At 29.0% G+C, this 26,158-nt stretch overlaps 1 protein-coding gene across 1 annotated transcript in view; it reads right to left on the bottom strand.

Moving 5' to 3' along the window:
* The window catches only part of LOC142326405 (serine/threonine-protein kinase MAK-like), a 44,924-nt gene that overhangs the window by 16,064 nt on the left and 2,702 nt on the right, over positions 1–26,158 (bottom strand). Inside the window, exons 2-6 of the mRNA XM_075368886.1 lie at positions 18,623–18,677; positions 10,364–10,485; positions 8,177–8,386; positions 5,690–5,864; positions 1,251–1,426 (exon numbers count right to left, since the gene is read on the bottom strand). Of these exons, the coding sequence (XP_075225001.1) occupies positions 1,251–1,426; positions 5,690–5,864; positions 8,177–8,386; positions 10,364–10,485; positions 18,623–18,677 (738 nt within the window). The remainder of the gene's footprint in view (positions 1–1,250; positions 1,427–5,689; positions 5,865–8,176; positions 8,387–10,363; positions 10,486–18,622; positions 18,678–26,158) is intronic.

Below are 26,158 nucleotides of genomic sequence, written 5' to 3'. Positions count from 1 at the left end.
GAAATAATGTGAACATCAAAAACAAAGCAACTCAACGGAGAAGAACTTTCATGCAAGAAAGAGTTCTACTAGCAATAGATGTAAATTTAAAAATTATAAAAAATAATCTTCATGAGATGCTTTACGGTAGTGAAAATTGGAGAACAAGAAAGTAGAAAGCAAAGAAAAGGCCTTTGGAATGTAGTTACAGGAGGGGTAGTTAAAATTGATAGATTAATAAAGTTCATAAATTAAGAGGTTTTAAGATAAATGGGAAAGGAGAGAAATCAATTCCAGAATCTAGTAAAGAGATGGAAATGATAGGTTGGCAGTGTATTAAGATCTCTCTAGGATTAATTAATTTGCTAGTGTAAAGAAGTGATAAAACAAAAATCTGCAGAGGCAAGACAATGATCAGAAAATATTTAAGGTAATTGGAGAGTTGGAATATAATATTTCAATGTTATAAGATTAGTAACGATCAGAAATAAATTGAGAATTGCATCAAACTGAACAGCTTTGGTTACACAAGAACTTGTCTTCATCTTCATTATATTATACTTTATTTGAACAAAGTAATGTAGACATCAGAAGCAAACTGGCACTAGCAAGAACTTTCATGAAACTTACTGATCTAAGTATTAAAAAAATTCTTAAAAAATATTTGTGTGGAGTGTAATATTTTACCTAGTGAAACATGAAGAATTGGAAAAACAGGAAAAGAAATGAACCTTTAAAATTTGATATTGCAGCAGGATATTAATCAAATTAATGAAATGAAGAGACCATAAGATTGATGGGAGAGGAAAGAGATATGCAATAAAAAAATTTGTAAAGTGATGTGCTAGGCTGATGGACTGTGCAATTGTTCCAGCGTGTGCAATTGTGTTGGTACAGTAATATATAGTGGGTGACTCAATTTTTTTTGTCAACACTGATATAACTTTATAAATATAGTTGCAAAGTAATTAATTCATAAATAACTCTATTCAGTCGGCACCAAATGAATAAAATACAATATTTCAGTGAATAATACATGAATTATTCTTTTATTATTTACTATTATTATTCTTATTTGTACGTGTAACTTTTGAGATTGTCTGTTACAATGCCACATGGTTGTTTACAACAGGTTAGCTATAGTGGGCCGAGTATACATTATTTTTAAAGGTATAGAATCTTTGGTGTTTATATATATATATATTTCGTTTTGTATTGGCAAAGAGAAATAAAAATTAAATAATAATAGCTAATTGTATATTCTTACCTACCTGAGTGCAAAGTGAGCAGTTGGTCTTTTATTTGGATTCCATTGTACTAGACCTTCAAGCAAAGTAATTCCTTCTCGACTAGCATTAGGTACTATTGAACTTAGAGGTGTTCGCCGAAACTGTGGAAATCTGAAGTTCATCCCATTGGCTAATTGATGTCCTTCATACCAGTCATGCTAAACAATTAAAAAAGAACTATTTTAAATGAGCATTAGTCAGCTTTCATGATTCCAGTTTAGAAATTACAACCAATTATTTGTATTTAATTTGTAGCATATTCTTTATTTACTCAGATAGTTTACCCTATACTTTTATCTGTTGTGTTGCTTTATTGTCTCTATTATTTTAAATTACTTATATTTTTATTTTTCATCATTATAATTTCTATTTTACCTACCTTCAACATAGTTCTCATATTTATGGGAAAAATAAATTGGTAAACTCATGATGAAATTATTACACTCCTCTTATAAAAATAAGGGAGTTTTATTATGTTCTGCGGACAGTTATTGAAACTAACAAAGGACAATTAAAGAAGTAACATTATAGTTTTTGTTTGCAATTAATTAAATTTTCTACGAAAATATAAATTAATCTTTTGTTTTTATTTTGAGTTCATCACATAAGCTCAAAGAAATAGAGGTTGTGTAGAAATATGGTATAGAAATTTAGTGGCTTACAAAGAATGGCAAGCCTGACCAGAATTTTAACCTGAAATATTTTTTTTAATTTAGAAATTTTTACAATCAAAATACAGTATTACAGTGAAATAAAATTATTTTATAACCAATAGTAAGTTCACAATCCAGCCTATTGACAGAAATGAAAGTAGGATTGTTTTTTTATTAGCCTGAAACACTGTAGATAACAACAAAGTCAAAGTTGTCTTATAGGGTGAAGGTATTATTTATTTTGGTTCATGATTTTTTTTTTTTAACTTGGAAAGTTTATGGGGCAAAGTTGGGTATTTGATGTATTAGCATTTTTAGAACAATTAAGAGTATAAAAATCATATATTTCATCCTTCACCTGTTTTGACTAGTATTCAACTACAACTTCTTACATCTAATCTTGTTGTTATTCAACTTCTTGAATCTCAATTAATTGCTATATCCATGTGAAAATGTGAACATTAATACTGTACAAATTTTTTTCCTAAAATTAATTGTAATTTTAGTACCGGTTTTTTCTTTTAAGGTAATTGACTCTAAGTTGCTTAATTTTTTCTTTAATGTATTTAAATATTTTCTTTAATATATTTTTTTAATTTATTATTTTTTTAAATTCAATGCAATGAAAATAATTTAATCTCAATTGTTCTATTTTTTAATATATTCTCATGTATTATATATACTGTAACTTATATGAGTCATGAGTTTGTATTATCAACCAAACTGGCAACGGTTTTTTTTGTATGAGATTTTATAATGCGGCAGAATTGAATGATTGACTTTCATTGGCATAGTGATAATTTATAAAGGAATCATAAAGTAAAGGAAATTTGTATTTTCCTCTAAATCACAAATGTCTTGTTCAGCTATAAATCAATCTCACATCTGTTCAGTGAGAGTATTGTTATCGTTAATATGTTGTATTTAAAAGTAAATTAAAAATAAGTACTCTTTTGTCTGATTGCAATTAGGAAAAAAGTTAATTGTGATGTTTTCTCAATTTAGAAGGTGTGAGGATTATTCATAAGAATGCAACAACAATTTGTAGTTTGAGCCGAAGCAAGATCTATAAATGGATTGATTGCTTTAAAAAGTAAAGATTTTTATCTCTGATGAACAGTAGAAAGACAAGTCTTCTGCTTCAAACAATAAGAATAATATCAAATCAGTTAACAAATTATTTAAAGTTTTATAACTAAATTAAGGTTGATGAAGTTGGAATTGGATTGAGTATAAGCCACAGACTGATTTTTCAATCATCCATGATTTGAAATATAATAAACGATATGACAAAAAATTATTGAATTAGACATATTTTTATTATAATACAGTGCATATAATACATCTATGTTATGTATTATATTTAATGCAAACAAAAACTGTTCAACATAAAAAAGTAGGAAGCAGTAAAAAACATTAATATAAATTAAGAATTTAGAAAATTTCTTTACTTATAGTCAATCTTTTTTATTAAAGGCGAAAAATAAAAAATTACTCTATAAGCCATGACCAGCAAAATACTACATTATACATGAACTACATACGTTGTCTGAAAAGGTTAGAGCCTAACATAGAAAGACGTATATTTTCTGTCAAATATAGAGTTTTATTTTTCAACAAAGTCTCCAAGTTGATACACCTTTTCCAGCGATGCTCTAATGTCTTTAATCCTTTCAAATAGTAGTTAGCGTGTTTCTCCGCAAAATATGCGTTTACGAATTAGATAACCTTTCTCGTCCGATTAAAATCTCTTTCCTCCAAGCGGAACTTTAAGGTTAGAAAACAAGATAAAGTCGTTTGGGAGTAGATCTGATTAATACGGTGAGTGGTCAAGCAATTCAAAGTGCAATTCGTGAATTTTAGCAATGGCTACCGTACCCACCAGGTTGGTCTAGTGGGTAACGCGTCTTCCCAAACCAGCTGATTTGGAAGTCGAGAGTTTCAGCGTTTAAGTCCTAGTAAAGCCAGCTATTTTTACACGGATTTGAATACTAGATCGTGGATACCGGTGTTCTTTGGTGGTTGGGTTTCAATTAACCACACATCTCAGGAATGGTCGAACTGAGAATGTACAAGACTACACTTTATTTTCACTCGTACATATCATCCTCATTCATCCTCTGAAGAATTATCTAAACGGTAGTTACCGGAGGCTAAACAGGAAAAAGAAAGAAAAAGCAATAGCTATAGTGGAAGTGTGAGCAGGCGCATTCTCCTGATGGGAAAGCACTTTCTTTTTCAAATGTGGTATTTTTTTGGAATTTCTGCCTTCAGCATGTTAAGTAATGGTGCGTAATACTGTCCCGTTATTGTTTTACCGTTTTGAAGATAATCGATAAACAACATAACGTTACTATCCCCCAAAAAACAGTCGCCATAACCTTCCCGGCTGATGGAACAGTCTTCGCCTTTTTCGGAGCAGGTTCACCCTCTGCAGTCCACTGTTTTGACTGTTTCGTCTCAGGAGTGTTGTGGTAGATCCACGTTTTATCCACAGTTATGAATAGATGCAAAAATTCTGAGTCGTTTTGCTTAAACTGCTCCAGCAGGGCCTTGGAAATGTACATTCGAATGTGCTTTTGGTCCAAAGTGAGCAAACGCGACACTCACCGCGCGGATAGTTTACGCATATCAATTTTTCAGTCAATATATGACAAACATGTTCTTTACATAAACGTAGCTTTTACTATCTCTTTAACTAATTCGTCGATTATTCAGTACAATTTGGTGAACTTTTTCGATGAAATCGGTGGTGTTTACAGTTTTTGGCCGTCCCGAACGCTCATCATCAGCAAGCTGGTACGACCATGTTTAAATTCAGCTGCCCATCTTTTCACGGTGGCAAATTATGGGACAGAGCCTCCGTAAACAGCGTCCAACTCGGCTTTAATTTGCGTAGGCGTATTGCCTTTCAAAAGAAAGTATTTAATCACGACACGATATTAAATTTTTTCCATTTTGACAAAAACACTCACGATGACTTACTCAAACGATTATCAAACTACAACTGAGTGTTCAAAATGGCTGAAATTTTTGTGAGTACCTTTCAATGCATGCGCGAATGCATTCCCTAACGTTTGTTGACAGGTGTTGCCATTTTCATGCTGAATTATACCTACAGTATGGAAAATTGAGAAGATGGGATCATGGATAAAGAAAAGATGAGAACAAATGCTCTACTCACAAAGGAAATACAGTACAAAACAAAAAATCCACTCAAAGAAAACCCAAGGCCCCCTCTTCATAATGGACAACAGTACATTGAATGACTGACATTTTTAACTACATTGAGCAGCGCATTACTGATCAATGTACTGAGTACCTTAAATGTTGGTTACAATGATAATTGCTTTTCATCTAGAAATTAATGAATCATCCAAGAATAGATACAGCTTCGTAAAGGATCATCTCATCTATCTCTGCAATCATATGTCACATACCTATGGAAATTTTTTTAACTTCTATTTTCATCTAGTATAGTTCTAAAGCAATCTACCAGATGTAAGTTGAAGAATCTAAGACTCCATATCAATCAAGCCAACATCTTATAATAATCATAACATGTAAATTAATTAACATGAATAAGCAGGAAAAAATTCTTTATTTTGATGTTATCAATAAATACAGGTTATTTTCTGGCAAGATAATTGTTCGTCTGAAGAAGATTGTTGAAAAATCTTTAACTCTCTTTTCTTTTTTTTTATTCAAATCGAACAAAGTTACACATGCTCCAAATTAATGAAATTTTTATTTAACAAATATACATACCTTATCTGGTGTTCCTAGTACAGAACATATTTTAAATATTTGATCAATTTCACTATTTCCTGGAAACAAAGGTCGAAATGTATATAACTCAGCCATAATACAACCAACTGCCCACAGATCAATTGGACTTGAATATATTGTAGAATGAAGTAAAACTTCAGGTGCTCGATACCATCTAATAAATAATGTTTAAAAATAGTTATTTCTATTTTATATGCTTTATTTTACTAGTAAAAAAGTGTACTACATTTATTAGATTACTATGACTGCTGTATAAAAAAATATCCTTTGTTGGATTGACAAACTTATGCCACAGGATAACTTTCTGTTTCACTATATTCTCTTACTCTTACCAACCATTATAAAATCTATACATTTATTTTCTATTTAAGGTTAGTAAATAAAATCCCCAGTGACAGTCCATTAACACAAAACACTTTTAAAATTTAATTTATAATTATCCAATTATCACTGTGATAATTAAAGTGCATTCAAAATGAATACTGTTGTGTGTTTGGAGCCTGATCATATTGAGAGACTCACAATTGAAAATGTATATATAATTACAATTTATTAGTTAAAAAACATAGGTAAAACAAGACAAATCAATAATAATGGCAATTGTAAAAATAATAAGCAACTTACAATAATAATTAGAATAATGACAATGAATAAACAAATGTTTGTAGTAATTACAACCACAACAACAATAATAATAAACAGTGATTACATACAAAACAGAATTTAAAGTAATTGTCAGGATTTATTCACAGGTAGGTAAATAATGAAAACCAGAATTCAGCCCCATTGATAAAAGACATCATCATGACTGCTAGTCTTAACACTTTTAACCACTAGTCTTGAATTAACAACAGTAGCACAATAGATAAGACAAGTATAAAGTTCTTTTACTGCATATATTACCTTCGCTGTTCACAAATAAAACTACCCTAACAGTTTATGAATGAAATTTAGTACATTATCTCTTTCACTTATAGCATTACAGTAACTCACCAAACCATTTCTTGTTTTCATGTACTGCAATTACTTGTGATGTTACCTTAATCGTGCTGACTTAGTCACTAGAAATTTGCTCCTTCATTGACTTCTTCACAGAATATTCTCGTTGACTGACAACTCACAGAACTCGTATCTTGCAAACTCTCATCATAACATCTTGCTTAGAATGATTTGCAGAAATAATTTTTAACTGGTCTTCTCAGGAGTATTTATACTCCTATCCTCTTTACCTGCCAGACTGGACGCAACTCGAAATGTGGGAATGCTCGACTGCCCTTACATTTTCTCATGAAATTCTAAACCTTGGTCTGGTTACTTTTCTCACAAAATGAACAACATCTGTTTAGGTGTGTCAGTGGGCAATATTACAAAAGACGATTATTAAATGAACCTGTTTCCTTTACTAAAAGGGTTTCTTTTAGCCCCTTTCTGGATTCCTCCCATTATTAGATTTTCAACTACTTTCTTCTTAATTGGTAGGAATTTGTTACTCAGGTCTGTTATACCGGTCTTGTTACAATATTTTGAATTTTATTTTTATAAAAATAATTTAAGAGTGAATAAAATTATTGTAATTGTATAAAGTAAAGTATTAAATTATATTATGGTAGATTTAGCAGATAAAAATAATCAATTTTAAGAAGTAACTTAAGGATTACTGTGAAATTTTTATATTTCATACAGGACGAGACATAAACCTTTTTAGTTTAAAAAGTAATTTCACAGAAGTGTCTCAAATTGATATTTTATTAACACATTAAAAATAAAACTTGGTGGTACCTAAATAAGTTCTCAGTAAGGTTGAAAACAATATTTGTTAGATATCAACCCAAATTTTACAAACTGTTCAGTTGTAATTAAAAGAGAATATCTTCCCATTCTGGGTTCTGTTGAATGTCATCTGTGACTATTTGAATAGGCTGGTTCAATTTTAAATTATTAACTGGACTAGTTTTATTCTTCTGTAACTTATAGAAGAAAAAATCTGGATGTTAATGGTTCATGAATATGGGTGTCAACCCATATTCCAAAACCTAAAGATAGTGTGTAGTGTGGTAAGGCAGGCTACTGCGAATGATGAAACCAAAGCATTTGTTTTTCATGGTGCTAGGTAATACTAATAGGTCTACCTATTGACAATTTAAATGTGCTACACTTTTATCTTGAATAAAAGACTATTAAGAAAATACAGTGAATGCTACATGGACATTATTTTTTAAATATACTCTGTTCGGTTTAATCTGTTAACTGTGAGTTAATGCATTAATCCCATGATAAAATTTGTTTCTTTGACTACAGATAAAATATATATTTGACCTAATGCAGCATTTAAAAAAATTGTTACTAACTATTCTCCAGTTACTGGACTGTATTCCAGTAAATGACATTTGTACAAATGCATGGACACACACACACCCACACACACACAAAAGATTAATTATTGCTAGGAGAAAGCCAATACAATACCTAGTTGAGACATAATCTGTATACGGTGGACGGGAACGAATTTCTCTTGCTAAACCAAAATCAGCAATTTTAATCAACTCAGGACCACAACAGAGTAAATTTTCAGGTTTCATATCACGATGAAAAAATCCATGTCTATGCATAAAACTAAGTCCTTGTAGAACTTGGTATAACATATTTCGTATAACTGGCTCCGGAAAAAGTTTTTCTCTTTAAGAAAATAAAAAACAAACCATTTTATAAATATATATATATATATATATATATATATATATATACGTAATATTAAGTATGTATTTTAGTTACCAATTGATATGATTATAATTCAAATAACATTTATAGTTTATGTAAAATCTAAAGGCAGGTCCTCCCTACAAGCTGCCTCTACTTTCTTTCTTTTTCCTGTTTAGCCTCCGGTAACTACCGTTTAGATAATTCTTCAGAGGATAAATGAGGATGATATGTATGAGTGTAAATGAATTGTAGTCTTGTACATTCTCAGTTTGACCATTCCTGAGATGTGTGGTTAATTGAAACCCAACCACCAAAGAACACCGGTATCCACGATCTAGTATTCAAATCCGTGTAAAAATAACTGGCTTTACTAGGAATTGAACGCTGTAACTCTCGACTTCCAAATCAGCTGATTTGGGAAGACGCGTTAAGCACTAGACCAACCCGGTGGGTTAAGCTGCCTCTACTAGCCTCCTCTGTACCCACTCCTGTAACCTGGCATGTCAACACATGCTACTGGTTGCTACAAAAGTAAGACCTCCAATTGACATTACTTATATTATTTATTTTTTTATAATGATTTATTCTACAATATTCATTTATTTTTCTATCATTTATTTATTTAAATTTGTCATTTAATTATTAATTATTTATTTCATCTGTTATTTACTTATTCTACTGTATTAACTAATTTATTTGCGCTACTATGTAAATTATCTTGTATGAAATCACTTTATTTTTACATTTATAAAATATAGTAGAAATTAACGTTTTAATTAATTTTACGTTTATTATGGTATGAACTTAATAATTTCGTTAGTGTTAATAATGATTATAATTATATTACTTTTACTCACGTTTCTTTAACTTTATTTATTTATGTATTTTTTTGTACAATTTAATATTTTTATTATTGTAGTTTTATAGGCCTACAAAGCTCCAAAGAATATTAGTTATTGGTGCATACGTGCTATTTAGAAATAATTTTTATAAATTGTAATATTACAGCCTATAATAAATAAACAACTCATTTCATATACTTTTGTATTATGTCATTGTTTCTGTTTATAGCAAAACCTTAGTTTAACATACTTGAAAAAAATAACATATACTTTCAACAAATAAATTACTTCATATATATCTTGAACAAAATAATAATTTTATTTGTAATAACAAATGAGCAGAACATATTTAATTAGTATAATAATGACACCATAATTAGATATGGTGCAACTTGTTGCAAATTAATGGATTTGAATTTTGGAATACACTACTACGGCTTTTAGTGTGTGGAAAAGTTGCTGAGTGATGTTAAGAGCAATGGAGGGGATGATGCCAAAGCGTACTACAGACCCACCTTTAGAGATTACATATATTATAATGGTTTGATATCATGTTAATAAGTAGCCAGTAAATATATTTTGGCCAGCCAGACCAAGAATTTTTGAAAGTTTGGATTTTTATTTTTATGATACATTTAAAAATTGAGTATTCTTTGAGTAATATATTGATTTTTAAAAACCTTTTTAAGGTTTTTTGTGGCTAAAATTATAAAATGGTGAAAGGGATGGTCCCTTTGTACTTCATGTTCAATTCTCAAAAATATAAATTTACTTGTCTGACTCTATGAGTAATCACATCCTATGAAAAAGCCAACACATGCTGACTTTAAACATTTTTGTATTCAGAGATCCCAAAAGATATGTACATTCATGAAAATCTGGCAGTTAAATTTTTGTGTGCTCAAGGATACAACCTCTTGGAAATATTTCATGAATAAAGAAGCAAAACAGAAGTGATTTTTCTCATAGTGTAAACCTTTCATGTTATTTTTTAAACTAATATTATTTAATTATAAATGAGTAATTAATGAATTCCAGTGAGTTGGAAACTTATTTTAAAGATAAGTAAAATAAAATGCTATTATTTTAGTACTTTTGAGGTAAAACGTACCTGTCCTTCATTAGTTGGTAAAGGTTTTCCTTCATATATTCAAAAACAAAATAAAGTGTGTCATTTTCTCGAATAACTTCCTTTAATTTCACAACATTTGCATGACTAAGTTTCTTTAATGACTGGAAAGTAAATACAAAACACGAATAAAGTTAAATTTTATACTAAGCATTGTAAAGTTTTTTTGTAACAATCAGATATATGTGTTCATATGTCAGAATTTAAATTTTATTGGCTTAGGTCACACAATCTCTTTCACTGGTACTGTGTAACAGCCGTAAAACAAATAGCTGATATGCAATCGTGTCAAGGTGGCACAAATTACCCCCATTCTTCTATTTAGACATATAACCACTACGAATTAAATTTATGTTCCTACTAAATAGATTTAACCTATTCAAATTTATTCAGTTCCAACAAAATATCTTAACCTCATTTAAGCAAAAACCCAAATAGATTCAAAACAAACTTGTAAAACTCCTAACATTTTCCCAGTAAGTTGCTTATTGCGTAATTAAGTTTTTTTTCTGTTAAAAATTACTTAAAGTTTTTTGTACGTGCTTAAAGTTAAATAATTACAGTTTCACAGACTTCTTTATAAACATAAAATAAAAATAATGTTTTTGTTAAATTTAGTACCATTTTTGGTATCCTTATTTTTTTTTATAAAATTCATGCATTTACCTTATAAATTATTTATAGTTACGAAAAGTAACTAACTATACTTTTGAAATTATTAAAAGAAATTGGTTAAATTTAGCCAGTGCTGTAGTTTGTCTCATATTTGAATAAGGTACTACCATGGTTAGATTTCTTTCTAATTACAATAAATTTAATTATATTAATTAAAATTTATTAATTGTTTTTTTTTATGTTCTGGCCCATGATAGTCGATGATATTTGTTTAAAATTTACGCTTCTGTAATGACAACCAAATTATGCGATAAAACCTGTAAAGAATTTACTTCAAATGTCTTTGTCACCTTTGAAATCATCCTCTGTGATTGGTATTGCTTTTTTAGCTGATGTCAGTCAATACTGGTACTGTGATTTTATTTTTATTAGAAAAATATGTATTGTGAGTGTTAAATTATTAAAATGTCTTAAGATATTCATGTATGTTTAAATGTTGTCACTTTTTGAGTGTATGTAGAATATCAATATTACTGTCAGTGTTGATGGATTTTTGATTTGAGATATTTGTGAGTATTATTATTTGAGATATTTGTAGTAACTTTATTATTTATTAATAACTATTATTAGCTAATAATAGCTTTACCCTTAATGTGAATGATTTCTGATTTGAAGGGTAATTTCTGATTTCTTATTTCAAATTTCTTTGAAATAAGTTATTAAAGTATTAATGGTTTTCATTATGTACTGCTTTAGTTTAATATTGTTTCATTTAATTCTACTCTGTATTTACATTGTTTTTGGACTTATATTTAATTTCTTTCTTAATATGATAAACAGATCTAACTTCCTGCAACAGCATTGCATTCTGATGCAGAAAATAAATTAGCAAACGTTGATTATGTAATTGAAGGGAAAGCTTTCAAGTCTTCATTGTATTTTTGTTTAAAAGCCATTAATGATTCAGTCTCAAAATTATGTGAAACTTGATAAAATTAAATAATTATATGAACCTACTTAATCATGGGGAATTAAACGTTTTAGGTTATTTGTCAAAATGGCAAAGAACATAAATTTGTATGGCCGTGGACAGATTCTAATCTAATCTTTTTCAGATAAATAGGCGCAAAAAACAAAAAAAAAAAAAAAAAAAGAAGAGGTTTTGAAATCAACAAAACAACACAGATCAAATATGTTATTAGAGAACCTACTGAAAAGTTTCACTGTAATTTTAAAATTGATGCTATTAATAATATCATAGGTAACCTGACTGATAAAAGAGCTACATAATTATTTTAAAATTGGTATCTGGAACTGCAAGTTCCACTTAATTTTGAAAATGATTGTTAATTTTTAATATATAAAAAATATTCCAAGTTTTATCACAATGATCAAAAACTTAATAAAGTGTTAACTGAACTGTGATATTTATTCAGCATACTGAGACCAAAAAGCATTAAATTTCTGTTTGACCTGTGAATGCACAAATTTGAATATTCTTAATTTTTTTATAAACAACTGGAAAGTGTAATGTTATCAGAAAAATAAGTGATTGAAGATATAAAGTAGTAAATAATATACAGTTCATTATTCAGAATTTATTATTTTGCAAGGTAAAGAATTATTTCAAATTAATGTGATTATCATCATCACATGAATACAGGTTCCACCACTCTTGTCTCCATCTGTTTCTGTCCCATGCTTTTCTTTTTGTCTCATCATAACCTTCATTACTCTTTATATCATTTATTAATTTCAGCCTCTTTTTTTCACCTTCAAGAACTGTATTTATTATTCCTTTTCTGCTAACTATAAGTCCGATCCAATTTTCTTTCCTCATTCTGATAATCACTAATATTGTTTTGATTTCATTTATTCTTCTTAGAACTTCTACATTACTTACTCTGTCCATCCATTGTATCTTCTCCATCCTCCTGCAGACCCATATTCAAAAGCCTCAATCTTATCTTTTTCTTTTTTCCAGTGTCCATGTTTCACTATCATACAAAAGTATACACTCCAAACATAGTATTTTATCAATCTCTTCCTCAGGTTCAGGTCCATGTTGCTGGAGGGTAGGTTTTTTCCAAAATAGGCTTCCTTTGCCATTGCAATTTTCGGCTTAATCTCTTTGTTATTCCTCCAGTCTTCAGTTAGTACTGTTCCAGGATATCTGTATATTTTCACTTGTAACAACAGATGTATCTTTTCACTTCTGTTGTTACAACATCCATATTTTTCATCTCATTCATCTTCATAACTTCATAACTTTTCCTCACATTTATTTTCATTCCATATTCCTTCATCCCTTCTTCCACTGCTTTTATCATTCCTTGTAATGTGTATGTGTTTAGCTACATTCAGCAGATCATCAACAAATCTGACAAGTTATATCTCTTCCACCTATGCTTACTTCTTTTTGGCCATCCAATATTCCTTTCAACATTTCCTAAACAAAAAGGATGAAGAGTGTTGGTGATCAGCCTTGCCTCACTCCTCTGCCTAACTCTAGCCAGTTTATGAAATTCTTATTTATTTTCAAAGCTGCTTTTTGCTTCAGATATAATTTATCTAATCAGTCTCCTATCTTCCCAATAAACTCTCTTTCTTTCAGAATCTCAAATAATTTTCCCCATTGTACTCTGCTGAATGCCTTTTCCATATCTACGCGACATAAGCTCTTCTCTTCCTCTTCTTCTTCTTCCTCTTTCAAAACATCTCTCTCCAATCATTCTGATCAGTCCTAAGGCTTCTCTTGTTCCTTTGCCTTTTCTAAATCCAAACTCTTCTTCCCCAGCACTCCTCCTTTTTTGTAATCAACCGTCTATTCATAATTCTCAGCATTATTTTTGCAGCATGTGATAAGTTCTTTGTTCTTCACAATTTTTGGTTTCAACCTTTTTAGGTATTGGTATCGTTAGTTTTAACAAAATCTTTTGGCCATATTCCAGAATCATATGTTGTATTGCACATTGAGAGTATTTCATCTATTCTTTCATCTTCAAAACATTTATATGAAACAGAGTTTCATATATTGGAAATTCATCGACTGTTGATTTCCTGTTTATGTTTTTAATAGCTTGTATAATTTCAGATCTCAAATTGGCTCTCTTCTTCCATAATGTCTTCTTCCAACTCAACTTCCTGTGTTTTCAGTTTCCTTCTCCCTACATATAGGTCCTCTATACATTTTTCCCATCACTTCTTTATCTAATCTTCTTTATAATTGTTTTTACGATCTTTCTTTTCGATTTCTTTCATTTTATATATAGGATTTCTTCTATTCGATGTGGTGTTTTTTACCTTCTTAAATAACATATCATACTTCTTTTTCTTTTCTAAATCTTCTATGCCTTTACATTCTTCTGTTAGCCACCTTTCCCTAGCTTTATGTGTTTCTCTCTTTAATTTGTTATTAATTTTCAATAGATTGCTCTATTACATGAATTTCCACTTTATTGCAGATCACACTTCTTATGTCAGCTCCTGAAAGCCCATTTGCCTTCTTAACAGCATTCCTGTGTCTAATTCAACCAAAAAATTATATATCTGAAAAAAAGATCCGTCTGTTGGTCTTGTCCATCTATATCTTCATTTATGATTCTTAAATATACTCATTATGAACAAATCTTGACATCATTCAACAGCCTGTCTGAACTTGCCCACTGTCTTTCCATTTTCACCTTCTCCTACCACTGCATTCCACTCCCCATAATTACTTACCACAATCTGTTAATTTTTTAATAACTCCTCAAAATTATTATACTCTTTTGAATATCTTCATTATACTCCAACAATGGCATATATACCTGCACTATTACTAGATCTTTTGGTAGCATTCCAATTCTTAAAGCCATTATTCTATCGTTCAGATAAATTACTTTTTGTACTCTTCTTGCTAAACTTTTTTTATAGCTATCCCTACCAGTTTTTTCTTCTTTAATTTTTGAATAATATAAGGTAACTTCACCACTTCTCAATTCTCCTCTTTCCTCCCATCAAACATCACTTATCCATACTATATTCATTTTTTGTTTGTTTTTATCTCTTTCTTAAAGTTTTCCAACTTACCTGGCAACAATAATGTTCTCACATTCCATGTACGTATTCTGACTGCTTTGTCTTTTCTATGACACTCCTACTGCTTCCCTCGGAGATCTGAATGGGAATTTAACAAATTAAGATATCATCATGGTGCCTGACTGGGAAAAAGAAATAAAGATATTCTGTTATCTTTGGTATCCTAATCCTGTTAAATTCCTATAAAGTTTCTTCTATCTTTGGGGGCAATTTCTTAATCCCAAGGCAATAGAATGCCCGCAAACCCCTACTGCTCATCCGCCACCTGAAAAAGGCTATTGGCAAATGTAGAAGCAGAGCTCCTAATCCTGGGAGCTGTTCGGACCCTTCATTCGTTAGCTGCTTGTACATACCAACCAACTTCAATATATACAATTGTTGCCTCCTCTCTGCTTCAGGGAGGTGAATTTCAGGATTTTCTTCTCTTCATGAAATCTAAGACCTAATTGGCATTTCTTAGATTGTCTATTACTTTTAGAGGGGAATGTGATACTAATCTATGGCAATTGAGCCAATACTTTGATACTTTTTACGTCTTCAATATACAAATTCATCAGTTCTGTTTCCTGCTATCACTTGTTGATAGTTAGAGGAATGTAATACTTGTCAAAACATGGGAGAGAGGCTACTTAGAAGTTTTGATTTCATAAAGCCACATAGATATCCTGTAGACTTGAAACTTCAATACCATAATACAACTCACCAACTGTTTCTTATTGTTATAGTTTTTCTACTTAACATTTTAGAGGATCCTTCTGTAAGTTTTATTAAGTTTTTATTAAGCCTCCCTAAATCCATAAAATATAATAAAAATTAAGATTTGTAAAAGAATGATTTTTAAATTTCTTAATATTAAACTTTTGAATGTAATTAACTGGTCTTACAATTTCTGAATTTAGATATAACAATTTTTTTTTACATATAGTTGATACTCGACTAGCTGCTATTTGAGTCCTTATAACAAATTAGTTACTTATAACAGATCAGTTGGTGAGTGTATTCAAAGTTCTCACAGATACAGTCTAAAATATATCAGTTGTCACAAAAAAGTTAAAAAAAAAATATTCCTTTGATATGAACTAAATTTTGATATTTTTTTTTTTGTCTTCAGTCATTTGATTGGTTTGGCAGCTCTCTAAGATTCCCTATCTAGTGCTAGTCGTTTCATTTCAGTATACTCCCTACATCCTACATCCCTAACAATTTGTTTTACATATTCCAAACGTGGCCTGCCTACACAATTTTTTCCTTCTACTTGTCCTTCCAATATTAAAGCAACTATTCCAGGATGCCTTAGTATGTGGCCTAAGTAAGTCTGTCTCTTCTTTTAACTATATTTTTCCAAATGCTTCTTTCTTCATCTATTTGCCGCAATACCTCTTCATTTGTCACTTTATTCATCCATCTGATTTTTAACATTCTCCTATAGCACCACATTTCAAAAGCTTCTAATCTTTTCTTCTCAGATACTCCGATTGTCAAAGCTTCACTTCCATATAAAGCGACTCTCCAAACATATACTTTCAAAAATTTTTTCCTCACATTTAAATTAATTTTTGATGTTAACAAATTATATTTCTGACTGAAGGCTCGTTTCGCTTGTGCTATTCGGCATTTTATATCGCTCCTGCTTTGTCCATCTTAAGTAATTCTACTTCCCAAATAACAAAATTCTTCTACCTCCATAATCTTTTCTCCTCCTATTTTCACGTTCATTGGTCCATCTTTGTTATTTCTAATACATTTCATTACTTTTGTTTTGTATTTGTTTATTTTCACGCGATAGTTCTTGCGTAGGACTTCATCTATGCCATTCATTGTTTCTTCTAAATCCTTTTTACTTTCGGCTAGAATTACTATATCATCAGCAAATCGTAGCATCTTTATCTTTTCACCTTGTACTGTTACTCTGAATCTAAATTGTTCTTTAACATCAAATACTGCTAGTTCCATGTAAAGATTAAAAAGTAACGGGGATAGGGAACATCCTTGTCGGACTCCCTTTCTTATTTCGGCTTCTTTCTTATGTTCTTCAATTATTACTGTTGCTGTTTGGTTCCTGTACATGTTAGCAATTGTTCTTCTATCTCTGTATTTGAACCCTAATTTTTTTAAAATGCTGAACATTTTATTCCAGTCTAAGTTATCGAATGCCTTTTCTAGGTCTATAAACGCCAAGTATGTTGGTTTTTTTTCTTTAATCTTTCTTCTACTATTAATCTGAGGCCTAAAATTGCTTCCCTTGTCCCTACACTTTTCCTGAAACCAAATTGGTCTTCTCCTAACACTTCTTCCACTCTCCTCTCAATTCTTCTGTATAGAATTCAAGTTAAGATTTTTGATGCATGACTTATTAAACTAATTGTTCTGTATTCTTCACATTTATCTGCCCTTGCTTTCTTTGGTATCATGACTATAACACTTTTTTTGAAGTCTGACGGAACTTCCCTTTTACATAAATATTACACACCAGCTTGTGTAATCTATCAATCGCTTCCTCACCTGCACTGCGCAGTAATTCTACAGGTATTCCGTCTATTCCAGGAGCCTTTCTGCCATTTAAATCTTTTAATGCTCTCTTGATATTGTAATTACTGTTATTACATTTCCCATAAAATGGTATGCATTTTGGATCTAATATGAATACTCGTTAAATTAAAAAAAGGAATAATAAAGTCAAGTCATTGTTATAATTCTATATTTTTTAATGTATAGCTTATTTGTATTCAGTGATGTAGTCTTAAGAAGTGTGTATATGATTTGCATTAACATATTAAATGTTATTTTCAGTTTTGCAGAAGTTTCAGTTGACAGAAAAGTAGAAATATGTCTACAAAAATTAACTGTGGGATAACAAAAGATACTGGCCTCCTCCATTAACCAGCAGGTGGGGAATATTCATATAACAATAAGAGTGGGTAGTGGACTGATAGAAAAGTATCAAATTATTATATCCTTTTTAAATTATATTTATAAATAAATTAAAATTCTTCTAATTTTCTAAGAATGGTTGAATAACAGTCAAATCACAAAATAGAGGTGGATAAATTTAGTTCAATCCCAGTTTGGGTTCTAATTTAAATGTACAAAAATATATATCTTACTTTACCTAAACCTTACAGTTACTACTTTAAATTTCACAGGAATCACATATTTCTTAATCTTTATATACTTATCATAATGAATATTTATTTTCATCTATATTTAAGTAATATCAATTTTACTTCAAAAATTTATATTTTCTTTTGGAACTATTTTGTAGAATGGAGGTTTACATAAACATTTATGTATTTTAGAACTAGAATTCAAAGTTTTGAAAAAAAATACTATGCCACTATTAAATCATGATTCTAGATGTACTGCCTTTCATACAAACATAAAATTGATAAATACAAATTATATTTTAATGAAAACCAATCTATATACTATGCAAATAATTGGCAGACATCACCTTTTTGTTGATATCAACAAACCCGTGTTATGAAAACCATTGTCTTAAAATACAGTTAATGCATTAATCTAATGAATAATCAATATAAAGCTTACCTTAACTTCCCTTAAGTTCATTGCCTCTTCCCATGAGTAATATTTTCGTTTCATCCTAAAACAAACATTCATTTCAATTTTTAAATCCCAAATTCTTTTGACTTTTTAAAGTAGCTAATTGATTGATTCATATAGTATTCTAGAAGGGTCCTGATATATTATTTATTATTTATTTATATTATTATATTATATTATTATATATAATATAATATATTATTATATTATTTATTTTAATCAGAACATGTAGACAGTTCTTTTACTGTTTAGCCTCTGAAACCACAGTAAGGTATTACTTCAGAGGATGATATGTATGAATATAAATGAAGTGTAATCTTGTACAGTCTCAGGTCAACCATTCCTGAGATGTGTGGTTAATTGAAACCCACCCACCAAAGAACACTGGTGTCCACAATCTAGGTCTATAAACGTAACTGCCGTAAACGTAATTCAAATCCGTATAAAAGTAACTTCCTTTACTAGGATTTGAACCTTGAAACTCTCGACTTCAAAATCAGCTGATTTGCATGAGTTCACCACTAGACCAACTCGGTGGGTCGTGTAGACAGCTATATGTATACTCTTTATAAATAGGTCAGATGTGTTATTAATTACAATAAACAACACAATACTGGCTGAGAGAAAAAATTAAGTAGCCATTATTATTAACATGTAACTTGTTTGTGTGGCCTTGAATCATTTTTTACTCAGGAAAATAATAATGAACTTTGTGCCACCAAATAGCCTGAAAGTAATAGTTATATATGTTCTATTTAAACCTGCTCATTTTATACTGAATTTTACAAATTGAGCTCCACTACACAGTATCATCAAGTGAAAATTAAAATGTTTAAAATTGATCACATTTGTGAAAGGTTTAGCAGCCAGTGCTAAAAGTAATCTATTAACTGTATTCAAAGTTTCCTTTATTTTTTTTCAGAGCTGAGTGCACAAAAATCAACTGCGGCTAAAAAAATTATTCAAAGATCAATTTGTGCAAAATTTATTATTTTTATTATATACATATGTTTCAGTTACATAATATATTCATATATCTATACATATTTAAATGAAAAAATTAGGTATCTTGTTTTATTCTAGATTAACATTTTACATAACTTTTTAAACTTCTTCTGTCTTCTGTCTTTCATTGAAATCCATTCTTTGTAGGCTTAATTTGTATTTACTTCTTGACCATTGGCTAAACTTAATTTAATTTTCATAAGGTCACCCAAGTGTTCATTCTTGAGTCTGTTTCTATGGAACTCATAATAGAAAATGCACAGACTGTACTGGATGCTTGAAGAGTTCCCATAATGTTATACAGAAATAAAAGATTAGAAAATTCAGGGTTAGTTTGGACAAAAGTTAATGTATCACTGAAAGTCTTGAACAATTTTACTTTAGTTTTCTCATGAATTGTAAATTTCAATTCTATATATTAGTTTCATATTTTATCTATATTAATATTTTTATTTGCCATAAATTCTGATTTTTTTTTGAAAGCTATATTATATTTTGCTTTCCAAAATCAAAATTATTTCCTGAATTTATAATAATTTCATTATCAAATGTTTGTCAATCTAATTCTTCATCTGGAAATTTGCTCTTTAACTGAACATACACATTCAACAAATCAAATTATAGCTGATGTATCACTTTGATGTTCCGATAATATTTTTCTTACAAAAGATTTTGTGTCCCAAATATTGAGTTTTCAGTTATTGCTTCGGAGGATGAGATGGATGAAAATTTTTGTAGCATGTGAAAAATGCCATGCCTGGCGGATTCGAATCTGGGACCTCCAGATCAAAGTCCAAGCAATTTTTATATACTGCTGAGCATCAATAATTGTTACATCACTTTTTTGGAGATATTTGCATAAAGATGTAGGCTTGTCTAGTACATCTTTCAGAGAAAATATTGCTCTACCCGATATTATCAATTAGTCAGAATTTTTCCACAATATTTACAAATGGGGTCATTGCATTCTGCTATCAGACTTTTACAATACTCAATTAATGTATCGTAATTTTTTACTAATGCACCATCTGCAAAGTACTGCATAATCATCTAACTTCATTTAATGGTTTAAATGACATATCATGTTGAACACTTGAGTTAATGCTTCAAATTTTTTTTTATTGCTAGATTGGTGAAACATTATGTACACAAATTTTCTATATTCTGCATAATAGATACATTTTTCCATGCATCATGTAATCCTAAATCTTCCCTATTTGCTATACAATGCTGTTCAGTTAAATGTGATATTTCTCTATTGGGAATTGCTGTAACTCCATTTTTCTTCCTGTGCATAACACTGGCTCCATCACTCGTAAACATTACAATTTTTTGTGTGATGAACTGCAGATAACTGAATAGAATGTTTTTATTATGAATATTAGTTATAAACTCTTGTAAGAAAGTCATAGTGTATGCTGCTCCTTAGTCTCAACTAAATTTGTCATTGAATATACCTTAAATATTTACAATATCTGATTGTAGATACACTGGAAATAAATTTCTCTGTGCAATTTATTGCAATACCTTTAAAATCATTGTGCACCTATGCAGCTTAAAGGGAATTGTGGTTGTATCATAAATAATCTTATAGCTTACCAGACATCCATGGATGCTATTGAAGAGGTACTTCCATTTTATCCTCATGTTTAATTTTTTTTTTTTAATATTTAAAAATACTTTTTTGTATTTTTCAAGTTTTTTTTAAGTAAGATACCCCAGAGGAAAATTATAAAAATATTTAAGTAAAGTTAGTGTAAGTTTAATTATTTAATAGTGTACTGAGAAAGGCAGAATGACTTACAGTAATAGAAGAATAGTCTTAGAGATAAAATTAGGCTTAAAATGTGAAAAAAATTAAGCTCCAAGAATGGAACACTGTGAGAGAGATTGGAAATAGTATGCAGTGTCAGATTTCACATCAAGAGTGGAACAGGAATCACATGTCTGTCTTACACCCTTGTGAAAGAAATTGCTGCCACCATTTTGAAATGGAAAATTTTATTAAAAATTGTTACATGCACATTTGAATAATAATTTCTCCAGTTGAAGAACTAAGTTACTTTCAATTAAAAGCAAGTTAAGTTGCTGAATTACTTTCAATTGAAAATAAGTTGTCAATTCTAAGCATGTTTTCAGTAAACATGATAAATAACTTGTATGATATATTCTGTTTATGTAAAACCAGTATGAACATATTTAAAAAAAAATTTTTTATAGATTCTTCTTATAAAAATCTACCACTTTATTATCACTATTAAATGTTTATTATTTCTATATATAATGATTGCTGTCTGAAATATAACATTGTATCTTGGTGGTCCCTTATATTTGCAAAAAGAGTTTTTTTAGTTAACAAAAGTAGACTGCAGACCGTAATCCCATGTTTCTAAATATGACTAATGTAGAATGATGTTTAGACAAATGTAGAATGATGTTTAGTAAATTCAACATTTTATTTTTCATGTATTTATATTTATGGACATACTAACTTTGCTGAAAAAAATATCCATATATTTCTAAAAAATAACAAAATCAGCTCTATCAAACCAGATAAAAGAAATATCTTTTATAATAATAACATATTTTGACCTATAAGAGAAGGCTTATTGTGCTTCTGTTTCTGTTTATGATTAAAGATCCATTTAATAAATCTTTTCACTAATCTATTTATTTAAAACCAAATTTAATAACACCATTTTATGCCAAATCAATAATTAATAATCTGTAGATGAGTTTTTAAATATTTGTAGTATTAATAAAAAAATAAATAAAAAAAATCTGAATAATTTTTTGCATTCTAATTTAATATATATAATTATAATTACTAAGATAATTTAAAATTGACTTTATTTTGTACAAATTTATTTATTCTTTAGATATTGGCTTTAATAATTAAGTTTCCCACGATTTTCCTTGATCCTTTCAGGGAAATCTAGGAAAGTTCTATTTTTTATTCCTGGACTAGCAATTCTATCTGTTCCTGATAACAGTTTATATAATGTACATATTATAATTATATGTAAAATTATAATTAGTAATCATTACACATATCATTATATAATTAGCTATCATTATCTGAATGAAATACTAATTTACAAAATAAATAACTAATTTAAAGAGCAATGGGAGTGCAATCTAATTCATTTTTGTAGAGATTTCAATATGGAAAAAAATTTATAATTTACTGTTCATTAAGTTTCAAAAAGTCTATAAAATAAAACTAGCATTTAGTGTGGGTTTTATTTATAATTCTCTTTTACTATTTTATTATGAAATAACCTCCCAAAAAAATTCATGTTTAGTTTAATAAGAAGAATTAAACTAGAAAATCTTTGAGCAAGTTATATTATGTACATTGGGCTATTGATGATGTACATTGAGTTGATGATGATGACGTGGTGAATGAACTTATTAAATATAAGTAGATAAGTTAGATAATAATCTAACTTATTAAGTAGATATGAGACATTTAAATTATGCTAAAAAATAAATTAGAAAGGGAACAGAAAATTAGAAACAAGAAATTTAGAAATTTAAATTAGAGAATTAGAAAAGGAAACGGAGAATTAGAAAATTACAAAAATTAATTTTTACAAACAGTGATGTTACCTGTGGTGTTATGAAGTAATGAGGCTTGGTTCTTTTTAAAAAAAAAAGATCAACATAAAGCAAAATTAAATTCATATTCACTTTAGAAAAGATAGAAAAAAATAAAGGCATCTAATAAAGGCTTTAATACTTTCAATTTACAGGAAAAATTTATATATATAAGGCGAAGAAGGTTTTTGTTTTTGTTGGAAAAAGGGGATGATGGAAGGTAAAATGATTTTTAAACAATGATTGTAAATTTTTCCAATTCCGACTACAGGTAAATAAGATATGGAGTAGATTTGGACTTGCAAATACTCTTCAGATAAATATTTAAAAACCATTTTCAGGTTTTTTTAATTCCGATTTTTTTAAGGGATGCAAAGGTATATGGTGCTGTGGCTCTCAACCAATACAGTCACTGACACCATTACTGTATGTGTGACTGGCAATATAGTAATTTAAGCAATATAGTATGATTCTAAGGAATGTAATTTAACCATGTTAATATACATATTTCTACAGGCTAGACAGATGGCCGGCCTCTGTGGCATAAATGGTAGCATCTTGGCCTTTCATTAGGAGGTCCCAGGTTCGATCGAATCCCGGTCAGGCATGGCACTTTCACACGCTACAAAAATTATCATTCATCTCATTGAATGTCCACAAAAGAAAATTTCTGGAGAAGGCAATATTGCCTAATCTTTAAAGTAAAGAAGTTTATCTTTTTTAATGGTTAATATAACAGTTATCCATCCAAGTTAAAGTTTATGGACTTGCATTGTTCAGTTCTATTAATCTGCAGGCACTACTTAACATTATTTAAGAATTTCAGTTATTTGTTCAAAATGTTATATTAATTTTGCTTTACTGCAGGTTACTTCATTTGATATCAAAATCACTGAAAAATGTTACTGAAAGATAAGTTTTTTCCTAATTAACTAAAACTATACTTGTAATCTAAAATCTGAAAGTGAAACACCAAGTTAAAAATAACTCCATTCTTTTAAACATTTAGAGGACATAATTATGAAAAACTACTTGACCTAATTCAGAACTGAACCTGAAACCATGTAATCCTGAGGTTCAGTAGAAAAAGTCATTATTATTACTGAGGAAATTATTAATATTATTTATTCTTTACATAAATTTAAACATCTGATTTTGACATTTAATTTTACATTAATTTTTCAAAAACTGTGTTTAGACACAAAAGAGCTATCTAATCAAATACAAGCACAAATGAAAAAAAAAAAAAAATATATATATATATATATATATATATGCATGAGTTATTTTCTAACTTGGATGACTAATCCATTTCATACGCAGTCATCGAAGATAGGCTACACTGTTCAACAGTTCATTAGTTTTGTTGATTCTACGCATACATATATGAAATAGTGATAATGTGTGTATTCTCTGCTTTAGCTGGTTATGACCAGGTTATGAGTGCAACTTTAAGCTTGTAATGCTCAATATTATGGTGATTGATGGTATCTTAGGTTTTCTGAATAGACATAATAATATTTGGGAAATTCCTTAAGTTCCATAGAACTTTATGAAAAACTAATTTTATTGTTTGGATGAATTTCATGAAATCATGAAAATAAAACCTTTATAAAAATATAAAATTTTGCAACAACAAACTAAACCAAATTTTACAATTAAACATTTACAAAAATGTTCAAATAATTTCAAGTCATCTTTGAATCATCCTCAGTGAATTCACCTATCTCCTTAAACTTCTTAAGATAAATCCCAAAACAAAGTAAGTACTATAAATTAAAATAAAATATCATACAAGTTGATTAACATATATATTAAGATTACATGTTAATTTTAACATATCACTGTTTTTTTTTTTTTAATCTTTATTACATCTATTATGTTATCAATAATGTTTTATATTTATTATGTTCAGCACTATTGTTCTGTTTTCAAATTATTAATTTTTAAAAATTACAAATTTAAATTATTTTTATTAACTTTATATCATAGGTGAATAAATATTAAGTTACATAAAAACTAAAGTAAAAAATTTTATTAAAACACAAACAATTTTGTAATTTATATAGAAAAAAGTTTAATTTGTTTAACATCAACTTTACAGACATAACTCGCTTAAAAAAAGAAAATGGTGAATAACAATTGTAAATGTAATAATAAAAAAAAATTTGTTTGCTTGAGTAAATATTTTTGTCGTGTCAGTTATCTTGGATTATAAAATAATTTTCTGTTTACAACAATGTTTATATGTTTATATTAATAAATGTTAAATTTACATTTGTTACTTTCTGAAAGTCCTTTTTAAAAATTCAATTTTTTACACTTTTTTATATAATTATTACTATGTTTTTACTGATGTATTTTAAGCAAGTAGTTTTAGGTGACATTTAATAAAAGCAAAACTGAATTATTAAAATATAGTTAGTTAAGATGTTTTTATTGTGAATTAATATTGTGAGCTAAATTATTTAAATACTTTGTGTTAACTTGCATTCTGTAACAAATTCCAAAAGATTATAACAACATAACAGTTACTCAATTGATATCGGAATAAATAAATATTTATTATAATTATTTATTTTACTGAACACTTGGTTTTGCCCGTCTTTATGCTTGTTGCAACACAGAAGAAGTAGACAAAATTCTCCGAGTACATTTTTGTCTGATTAATGAGGCAGTAACTATCTTCCTGACTCTTGGGCTGATTAACATACAAATATGAATTAGGTAATACTGTCTTTTTGTTGAGAAGTAGCAGTCTTAAGTCATTTTGCTTAAAAAAAAATCAAGAATAAAAGAAAAATTAATAAAAGGTTTTTTTTTGTTACAAGTGTCAGGTCAAAAACCAAATCTGTGTACCTAAATTCTAACTTTTATGATGAGTTGGAGTTGTAGCAATATCCAGTTGGTAGAGGA

This window comes from Lycorma delicatula, chromosome 6 (assembly GCF_047948215.1).
Source record: "Lycorma delicatula isolate Av1 chromosome 6, ASM4794821v1, whole genome shotgun sequence".
In the NCBI taxonomy this organism is placed as follows: Eukaryota; Metazoa; Arthropoda; class Insecta; order Hemiptera; family Fulgoridae; genus Lycorma; species Lycorma delicatula.
This window is presented reverse-complemented; position numbering and strand designations above follow the sequence as displayed.